The sequence below is a fragment of the Salvia miltiorrhiza genome, chromosome 7, assembly GCF_028751815.1.
Source record: "Salvia miltiorrhiza cultivar Shanhuang (shh) chromosome 7, IMPLAD_Smil_shh, whole genome shotgun sequence".
NCBI classification, from domain to species: Eukaryota; Viridiplantae; Streptophyta; class Magnoliopsida; order Lamiales; family Lamiaceae; genus Salvia; species Salvia miltiorrhiza.
This window is the reverse complement of record NC_080393.1, coordinates 9042549-9054162: the sequence shown is the minus strand read 5'-3', so window position 1 is coordinate 9054162 and position 11614 is coordinate 9042549. Positions and strand designations below refer to the sequence as shown.

At 29.9% G+C, this 11614-nt stretch overlaps 1 protein-coding gene across 1 annotated transcript; it reads right to left on the bottom strand.

The window, feature by feature from the left end:
• Positions 1 to 695: 695 nt before the first annotated feature.
• LOC130992369 (probable 2-oxoglutarate-dependent dioxygenase AOP1) lies at positions 696 to 2150 on the bottom strand. Its single transcript, XM_057916967.1, has 3 exons — positions 1514 to 2150; positions 1117 to 1438; positions 696 to 1037 (listed from the first exon to the last, which is right to left on the bottom strand). The coding sequence occupies exons 1-3, from the start codon at positions 1888 to 1890 to the stop codon at positions 792 to 794; spliced, it is 945 nt and encodes a 314-aa protein (XP_057772950.1). The 5' UTR covers positions 1891 to 2150; the 3' UTR covers positions 696 to 791.
• Between the last annotated feature and the right edge of the window lie 9464 nt (positions 2151 to 11614).

Below are 11614 nucleotides of genomic sequence, written 5' to 3'. Positions count from 1 at the left end.
ATAGGTTTGTTGGTCCCCATATGATTAATTAATCATTACTTAGTTCTAAAAGTTATTTAGTTTTTCAACTTCATTACTTTACTTCTAAAAGTTAATATAATAAGATTTTTCCTCCAAAGGTTTGTGGAATGTATTTTGATTCAATATTTGAAGGATATACTTATCATTTGAATTCACTGTGTTTTTAGTATAATACTTAACATATATTTAGATGTAAGAGTTAAAAAATGATATTCATTTAAGAAAAATGTGTGCATTCATATCGCTATAAGAGTTGCATATTAGTTATTATGTAAATTGATCGGTGTTGAAATGTCACCTATTTATAAGTACATTTGTTTGTTATAACAAATATAAATTATCAAGAGACATATTTTAATTAATTATGGTTGAACGTGAAAAAATACCAATTGATCGTGAATAATTACGATTCCCGTGAATTGTTATTTAATTAAGATTTGAAAATAAATACATGATGCATGAGTTCTTAACTCTTATGATGAGTTCTTTTAACTCTTACAAATATTTGAAATTCTGAGCTTAATTAAGTATCAATATATATAGTAGAATATACATTTATGAGGACAGCATCCGATCCCAATCAGGTTCCCCAATTGAAGTGACGCAAAATTACTTTATCGATCCGAATCATGCAATCGATCGCAATATATCAAAACGAAGGTGAGGCAAATAACTAATTACAAACTCCACAACATAATTTTCATAACTTATTCAAGCACACAAATATAGTAAGAGTAGTACTACATATATATAGAAATGCAGGTGAACTCTCAAACTCCACAAAAAGCCCTGATTGGAGACTCTGAGCTCTTGCTCTCCTCGGTGTAAATAAAATGGATAAATTTGTAGTGGTCAAAAGGCTTAAACTGCAAAGGATGATCTTCATCAACTAGCTCTTCAGGCACTTGTATTTTCACATCCCTAATAAATGTAAACAGCCCAAGCGAATACCTTTCTTCACTCCCATCAATTATCACTCTATGTTTTGAAGGCTCTATTCTTCCATTGGTAAATGCCTAGAATAGAAGTAGGAAATCGTGAATTAAAATTTCATAATTAGATTTAATTAAAAGAAAAAAGGAAAGAGATATAGACCATGCAAGCGTCGCCGGCCATGAAAACGAAGGCAGAGGGCGAGGGGTCGACGCCGATCCAATCACCGGCTTTGGTCATAATCTGGAGGCCCTTTACTAGGCGTTGGTGAAGAATGGAGGTGAAGCTCTTGTCAGTGTGAGGGACAATCCCTAAACCAGCTTCATCTTTCGCCGGTGGTCGATACTTTATCAATTTGAGAAGGTACGACGTCGTTTCGACCAAGGATTCGTATGCGCTCCTTATCCCATAAACCTCCGCCACCATCCTCATCACCACCTTGTCCAGCTCCGCCACAACCTTGGAGTACTCCAACGCTGTCTCACTGCGCGCACGCACAAACATAATTATAATTAATAAAAACTTTTAACTTATGAAACCCTAAAATAAAATTAATTACCGGAAAGTTTCATTTCCTGAAGGCCATAAGAGATGGGTGAATTTGGTGACGCCATCTTGGGTGGTGGCGTTTTCGATTCCTAGACCTTCGTAGAGAGGTATGGCCGCTATTTGACCCACGTAGCCATGAGTAGGTGTGTCGGAAGTGTTGAGCATTTTGACATGAGTTGGAAGATCGAAGAGTTCCTCGGAAGCTCCGAAGATTGCGTGGTGCAATTGGGGGGAGAAATTGCTGTAGGTAGCGTTGAAACAACCGAATTCTTCGAGTGCAGCAACCACATCTTTGCTGGTGGACAACCAAGAAGACGATCCTACCTCTAGATTTTGCTCCGAAAAGCTTATTGTGGGAAGTACTGTTTGATTTGCCAAACAACCCATGATATCAAACTATTTTGGTTTTCAAATATTTTTGGTTTAATCAATTTGTACGTGGTTGAAGATAAAGGATGAGAGGGCTAGTAGTTGCAGTTTTGGAGTCTTCTTGCTTAAGGTTTGAAAAAGTATCACAAGGCACAATTATTATTTTGATCATGGGGTTGCATGATTAATGGAATAAATATATTAATCTGTACTCTTCTCTTTCTTGTTCCATTTACAACCTATCATATTTGAATATTCTATCAAATCTTTAATTTGATTTCCCGTTTGGAATCTGATCCGAAATTACTAATTTAACAAATACTTCATTCTTCTCGTTACAAATATTTTATTATTTTTGAACATAAAAATTAACAAATATATAATTAATAAATAAAGTGGATAAAATTAATTAATAAATAAAGTGGATAAGTAGAATTTTTTTAAATATTAAGTACAGAGAGAAAATATATTACCAAAAAAAGAATAAGACATTTGTAATGAAATATCTCATTATAATAATGAGACATTTGTAATGAAATGAAAGGGAGTAATATTCCTTTGGGGTGCTTCCACATAAATGAGCGCAGCATGCGCTTTTTTCACCCTCTATTACCTATTTTTCTGGTTGTCTTCATCATTGTTTTTTAATTTATTTTATATTAAAATATTATTAGAAAAAAGTATTAGTCTTATATATAAATGAAACTTTTGCTCTCATTAAATGATATTTTTATTTACAGTAAATAATACTTAATATAATATTAATTTATTTTTTAATTTAATTAACAATAAATATATTTTTATATATTATAAATGACACTTGAAATGCTCGCAAATGACATTTTTAATTCATGCAAATGACACTTTCGAATGAAACAATAAATGATGTTTTGCAAATGACACTTTTAATAACAGAAAATGATACTTATATTGTATGTAAATAATATTACTTCAAAAGTGATTTTTTTAATAAATGATATATTAAAAATGACACTTTTAATGCCCGTAAATGACACTTTTATTCATAGTAAATGATGTTTTTTTTACGGTAAAAGGTTATTCAATATAATTTTGCGTATTTCTTAATTTAATTAAATGATACTCCTATTTTTTTTTTATGTAAATCATACTCCATCCGTCCCCAAAAAGTTTGCCCCAATTTCCTTTTTAGGGTGTCATAATCTTCTTACTTTCTATTTTTGGACATGACCTCACCATTAACTTTATAATTACAACCCTTTAAATATTATTTTTTACATGACCCCATCATCAAATAACTTTTTCCCAACTTTTATTAAAACATGAGTTGTTTCCTTAGGGGCAAACTTTTGAAGGACGGAGAGAGTACTATATTTACTTTAATTCTCGTAAAATGTACATAATTTGTCATTTTCGTCTCTCCATATAAGATGTATCCAGTTTATTTTTTATAAGGTTTTTACTCGCAATAAAGTGAGACTCTTACTCAACTCACAACATATCCAATTATTTTATTAAAACTCGTGTTATTTAGAAGGTGATACTTTTTATTAGGACGAATGGAGTAATACTTTTTTATATATGTAAATAACACTTACAAGAGTACTATTTTTATGTAAAAAAAATACATTAAATGACTTCGTAAATGATATTTTTTATATATGCATTTGACACTTTGAAAATATGTAAATGATATTATTTAATTATGTATTATAAATGATAGTTTTAATAAAATAAAATGATACTGTATATAAAATTAAGTAAATGAATTGAAACTCTAACTTGCTAATTCTTGGTTGAGTGCAGTACCCCTAATTAATTTATACAAAATGTTAGATTGATTCAAAATCTAACTAGTTGAGTTTAAATAACAAGTCCGAGTCAATCAGGCTTAATTATAACATAACATTATTGATGATCGGACTGATGCTCAATCATGATTGAAAGTGATCATTATTAATCCATATTGATATCTAACAACTTAATATTGTCCTTATTTGTAATACCCTATTCATGATTGATCAATTTAATTTTAGTACAAGTTCCTTAAAAATAATATTGCAATCAGTACAATATTTTGGGAGATTTAAATTTGTGTCGATGATCTAGCATAATAATTATGCTAAATTAATAGAGATAATTTTCTTTAACAGTTTTGGTCCCCCCCCCCCCCCCCCCCGCGCTTCAACCACGTACAATTTTTTTTATTTTTGATCCCGGCATCACCCTCATTAATAATTTATACCAAATAATTTGTGTTTGTAGTCATGTTTTCTTGTTGCATCAATATTATAAGGACTCGGTTGGTATGAATAATTAAATTTTATAATATATATACATATATATATATATATATATGTATGTATGTGTGTGTTAGTGTGTGTAGGGGTGGGCTACCATGAGAGTATATTAAAATAAGAAATAAGAGCAATTATATATATATATATATTATATTTATATAGGGTCAGGTTCTACAAAGAACATGAGTTTATTCAAGAAATAAAGAAACATTGAATATATCAGTAATGCGGTCGAACATACAAATAATTTTATTGAACGTTTGGGGTTTTTGGAGTTCGAAACCTGACGATATCTTTAATTTGATGTAAAAATTATAAAAACTAAAATTTAAAACCAATAAGTTATTATAGTTTAAAGTCACCAAATTATTTTTTTCTCTCTCCTCTCTCTTCTCTCCTCTATCATCTCCTCTCTCATTTCTCATTTTTTTTTAAAATTCACGGTTCTTTCATTCCTTTTTCCATATTTTTATATTTTATTTTTTATGTTTTTACTATATATAGTATTTTTTATATTTTACTATTTATATTTTTATTATATCAGTTTAATGCAATTACAATGATGAAACTTATATTTGTTCATTTTAGAAATCTTTAGCTTAAAAATATTTTTTTAAAGGTCAACTTTATATTAATATAAATTTGTAGATAAATAACTAATATATAGTATATCTTAAAAATCGAATTTTTAAGCTTCAAAATTACTCATTGGAAAATCAGTAATTAGAGAACCATTATCGATTTTCTTTAAAAATAAAAAATAAAAGTAAATTGAAGAGTTTAATTTTTTAGTAGCACATTTATTTAAATTTAGGGTTAAATGCATGTAATATTGTATACATTTTAAATTTAGTAAATTGTATACATTTTATTTTGGAAAATGAACGACACATATCTCGTGTTAAACCCTTTATTTTTTCACTTTCCAATTGAAAAAAAAATGTATACATTGTAACATTATTTTAAAATTTGAGCATAAACAAAATGACCTCATAAATATGATTTAAATATGCATTCGAAAACTATATTGAACTATAGTTATACTATATGTAAATAAATAGTTTTGTACATCTTAAAATATTATATGATCCATAATGATACTCATTATCATCTATACTTGCTTTTGATATTTCATAATTTATTTATTTATAAATTTATACACATTATCAATTAAATCAATTAATTGCTATTTCAATAATTGAAAATTCGAATGTTTTCAGATTGATATTTTTATTGAGATTATATTGTGAATAATTTATTTTTTATTGAGATCATTTATGTTTATATTTACTTATATATATATATATATATATATTATGTTTAACATTTTTATTTATTTATTTAAATTATCGTTCAATTTCGATGATGGTCGTGCATCGCACGAGCGGGCACATACTAGTTTTGAAATTAAGCAAAACATTTAACATAATATGATGGGTGGTTGATTGATCGTCAATCAAAAGACTAGTACTGTCACGACCGATCTTAACTAAGGATAGGTAAGCCGGGAAACCGTGACTAGGGAAGGGAAATTAGGAGAGGGGACAGAAAAGGGGTGATAAATAATAAAGGAATTGAACTAAGATTGAGACATCATATGAGAAAAAAAACACACATAAATAGATAAGAGCGAGTAATCGGTCAAGAGTATCCGATTTAAGTGTTTATACAATAACTTGATTTGACAATCCAACATAATAGGATAATATGCATCATAACTGAGTGTTCGCAGCGGAAATAGAACGTGATACATGTATGAAGACATGTATCGCCAAGAGTTTATTTAGTAAATATGACAAAGCTCCGCACGACACCCCATCATCACTCATCACTGCTCAACCTGCACATTTAGAAATACATGCAGGGCTGAGTACAAAGTACTCAGTAGACATATGCCGAAAATCATATACATACATAATAAATGTAAATTGTCATGCCATTTCAATAGTATAACCAAGGGTTTTTTACTTAAAAAGGCCCTAAGCATACTAAATTCATTTGTGATTCTAAAGTTCGTCTGATCAGACTAAGTTCTTTTGTAATCTATCATATCTGAATCTGTGTGCCGGAGAGGTGGCCACCTCTCACGGTCACTTGACCGGCCAACCCGCTAGATGACTCACGGTCACTGGTGTACACTAGCCAAGGCAGGATAGCTATCAACTGCTCAAGACCCGAATTCGATTACATGATAACTGGCAAAGCCATATCAGATAGATATCATACTGAAATTAAAACATTTTATGGCAAGACAATACTTGAAATAACTTCAACTCAAAGATTTTGTCATGAAATAACTTGCTTGAACGTAACATTTAAGCTCATTTGGTATATACGAAAGTAATGCCTACCTGATTGCAGTGTTTTGCTACTTAAGACAATGATTCTCTTTCCTTAGCGCGATAGGTTACTCAGGCGCTTTTGTTTATTTGCACCTTTGATAACACGAAACATGTGTTCGAGTGAATAATAGAAAAGATAACAACAAATGCAGTGAATCACTATTCACTCATTTCTCTAACTACCCATATTTCCTTAAACGACTGTATCTAACTCATATACAATCGTTCTTCTTTTATCGAAATACTTCATGTACCTTTGAGGATGTAGGAAAGCCCATTTTATATTATTCCTTTATTTATCCATTATAAATAAAGAATAATTTATAAAATATTTTCCTTTTCCCCATTTAATAATGCCAATCAATATATATATATATTGCTACTATTAAAAGAACTAATAAGTCATTAATAAATTCTAAACATTAATTCCTGATGAAAATTTCATTGTGAGATTTTAGGAACATTTGTAAAAATATTTTAAAATAATAAAAGGAGTTAACTATAAAAAGAAATTTTCGAGAAGATCTAATAATTTTAATATTTTAACCATTTAATTAATAAATCTTTGATATTTCATTTATCAACTATTCCATCTAATATAATTTTACCAACAAGTTCTCATGAAATCTTTCTCAGAATATTTATATATCTCAATAGCTCATTTATAAACTAAAAGTGATATTTTATCAACAATAAAACTTTAAAATCCTTAATAAGAATTATTTTGAATCATTTCCATCTCAACAAAACTGTATATATTCAACTTCAACTAATAAACTGCTTTTACTCCGAACTCGTATGGAGTCTAATTTTATATCAATAGAAACCTCTTTGAGTCTAGTTTAATTAAAAAAAAAGTATGTTGAAAAACTCCAAGTAGTTTAAGAGATATAGCGATTTTCCCATCGCCTACCAGATTCGGCAGTTTCTGCCAACTGAAAGTCCAGATTTTTGAAAAATAGCAAACGTTACCTGAATGAGCTCAAATTTTATATGTAGATAGCTAACACATATATCTTCATAGAATAAAAATTTGAGAGCTAAATATCAACATATGGTTACTGAAATAATTAACCTAATCATCTGCCTCACGACAGTTTTAGCAGATACGGGCAGTAGACTTCTCGAATTTTAAAAGGGTAGTAAACGAAGTTCAAATGATATGAAACTTTGTACGAATATTTACCACACTCCCATCTATACCCCAGAAATTTCTCATAATATAATAGAAACGGGAAGGCATCGAAATAAGGGCGTCAACTTACCCTTGTCCAAGTGAGCACTAATGGAAGTTGTTCGCCGGGGTTTTTTTCTGGTCGTCGTTCCGCGATGGGGTTTAGCCGCGAAGGTCTACGACTTAGTTTTCCTCGTGCGAGATAGATCAGGCTACACAACGGTGGTTTCTCGATCCTTTTCCGTCGTAAGGATAGTGAGAAACGAAGGCCGTAAGTTGGCCGGTGGCTAAGTCGGGAATTCGACGTTGGCCTCCGAAGGATATTGTGGCCTTTGGTCGGGAAAATATAGAGAAGGTTTCGGCCTTTCGATTGTTGGGTTTGGTAGCCTAAAGATGGAGGAACGAGTACACGTTCTCGGTTCAGAGCCTAGTGGCCGGTCGACGAAGAAATGGTCCGGCGAAGGGAGCTCACTTGAGCTCTTGCAAGTAAAAAAAACAAATCTCCTAAACTCTCTCTTGCCTCACACCTCTCGCTGCATTCTTCCTTCTGCAGAACTCTCCTCAATTTATAGAGGAGTTTCTGCAGACAACAGAATCAAAATGGTGGAAATTTTGGTACCTGGAGTTGCAACTTTTGAAGATTTGATCGTTGAAATTTACATCCTTTGACAATTGTGATCTTGCCGTGAAATTTCTTTCTCGGCGTGCTGAAGCTTTTGAAAATTGTGGATATTGGCGTGATTTTCTTCTCCTACAGGAGACTTTGGGGTGTGATGGAGTTCAGATATGCTACAGGAAGAAATCTGCAATCTTTAGAAAAACTTCTGCAGTAATGGTGTATTGGAGGGGAAGGTGAATAGTATAGGGAATAGTGTAGGGAATAGTGTAGGAAATAGTGTAGGAATTGATGTGTTGGATGAAAAATCGAGACATACGTGTAGTGTCGTGATCTAGTTTCTCCTAGTTCCTGTAATAATTCTCCAATTCTCGTTTAATAAATACTCCTCGTATTTACATAAATTAAATCCTCAATCTTGAGATTTAATACGTGAAAGTCGGAATTAATTCGTGACTTAATACCTTAACTCATATAATGCGAAATAATAAAATTATTATGCATATGATCTCAAGTTATAATTCTAGCAATTTGATTTAAATAACACGATTTATAAAATCGGTTATAAATCTAAATTTTCTAATAATATTGATTAAATCAATAAACTGGTAAAACAAAGTCTCAAACGTATAGTTAAACCAATAAATTTAATTATTGGTTTCATTCATGACTGAATATTAAATCGCAGCTCTGTATCTCTTATACAGACTTTTGCTGAAATAATATTATCTGAACAAAATAATCACCATAAATAATTAAAAGAATTTTATAACTAATGCACATATTTAATCTAATATGTATTTAAAAGAGCGGGGCATCACAAGTACTCCCTCCGTCCCAAACAAAATGTCCTGTTTTCCTTTTTGGGCTGTCCCAAACGAAATGTCCTGTTTCCTTTTTTGGCAATACACTCTCCCTCTATACTTAATATTTAAATAATTTCCACCAACCCACTTTATCTACTTTATACACATTTTTTAATATCCGTGCCGAAAAGAAATAGGACATTTCGTTTGGGACGGAGGGAGTATTAAATTGGAGGAAACAGCTGCCATGCACTTGCTCCTATATATTATTTGTTCGTGTCGCGTGGCTCGGCTTAAACTCTATCTGGACCTACTCTAGATTCAAATCTTCATCCATGATCTATTATATAAAAATAACAATTAGTATTAAAATAACCTTATATTTCAAATAAAAGTAATATTCTTATACTTAAAATCACGGTTATAAAAGTGACATTAATATATGAGTGACAATTCCTACCAATAAAAGCAAATAAAATTGATAATTTTTATAATTAAAAGTCATAGTTTTTCCTAATAAAAGTAACAATTCATATATAAAAATTAAATGAATCAAATTCGATTAGAATTTGGTGTTGAATCGAACTCAAATTCAAACTGGTTCCAACCAGCGCACGTAGTGCGCCTCTAAATTTTGGAAGTGGGTGATTGAGAGGTGTATTCAATTCAGAATTTAAAATATTTTGATAGATTTTTTATAATATGTGAATTCTGTCAAATTTTATAAATTGTTTAATTCTATTAATTAGATTTTAGAAGATTCTATTAGATTGATTTATTTATGTTCTCTAGACTTTATAAGTCCATAGATTGTCAGGAATATCAAACTTATAAATCTTTTTATGCATTTTAGATTTTCGACAGGTTTAGAAAATCAATAAAGTGTGAGTTTTAGTTTTTGTGTGGCTATTATGCCTAACTAAAAAGGTTGTGTTCAAATACTGTCAAGATTTTTTGATTCGAAATCAACAAATAATCTTTTTTTTTTTTTTTGTTTTTTTGAAAGGAAGATTAACAAACAAAACTAGTGTGGTATAATTTATATTCTAATATTTGAAATAAGAGGATCATTGCACATAAACCAAATTTTGCTTGAGCTACCCATGTATAGTTGCTATTAATTTCTTAATTCAAAAATAAAATCCTCAACAGTCCAATTTTTTTTTTTTTTTTGAGTTTTTAGAATTCTCCAGAACTCGTCAAATAACTATCAAACGTTTCATCAAGCTTATAAATTATGTAATTAGCAAAAAGATTGTGTAATTTGAAGGAAGAACAACGTGTGAAAATAATTTATTCTCAACTTTCAATATATTCCTTTATCTCCACAGATATGAGATAATGATAAAATATGCATTGAATCATCTGAAATTTCATAAATCGAACTCCCATCAAAATTAAAAATAAAAGATAAAACAAATAGTTGATAAATAACGAAACATACGCCACAAGTATGAAATAGTTGGAACTGCATATTATATATGTCTTCTTGTCCAGGTGAGTCCCGTCTTCTTTTGTTGTTGATATTTTATATGCGGGTGAAAAGAGACAAAATATGTCAAAATCTCTTATGGAGAGTCCATGGCATATTATAATCCTACAAATTTTCAATATCACCATATTTTGATGGATACTCCCTCCGTCCCATAAGCTTAAGCTTGTTTTCCTTTTTTGAATGTCCCATTTATATAGGCCTGTTTCCATAAAAGGTAGTAATATTTTTTTACTCATTTACTATTGTATCCCTATTTAATTCTTTAATTTACTCCCACTTTAATACATCATTAAATAATAAAATATTTTCATTTCCAATGATTTTTCTTAATCTTTGTGAAAATCTCAATCAGCCTAAGCTTATGGGATGGAGGGAGTATTTTAGAGTCATAATTGAATACCAACAGATTTTTAAAGATTTTTTAAAATCTAAATTAAATACCTATGGACTTTTAAAATACAAGAAAATCTTTTAAATTCTTAATTGAATACACCCTTGAATCTCAATTATGCTGATTTCAGCTTGTGACCAAGTACATGAAGCGTCGTTTAGCTTCCGTTAATTGAATTTAGTGAAGAAAAAAAAAAAATATATATATATATATATATATATATATATATATATATATATATAAATCAATATTCTACGTTTATCAAAACAATATTCTAGTACTATAAAAGTTGGAGACCTGACTGACGTATATATACACAAATTGATTATATTCAATAATGCAGATTTATTATTACTATATACATGTGTTTTTTTTTTTTAAATAATTGATACTATATCGAAAAGTACATTAGTTGTTATGTTTTGATTTTATCGAAAAAATATGGAGATATTGACTTGTAAATACACAATTTTTTTAGTCAATTTATAAATGACACATAAACTTTAATTTTGGTATAGCTTATAATTTTTAATTTAGCATGATTTTACCACAAAACTAAAATCCTCAACCAAAAAGTGAGAATCCAATAAGTGAGAGAGAGAGATGAGGGATGGTTGGATATAGGTGTAAGAGAGGCGG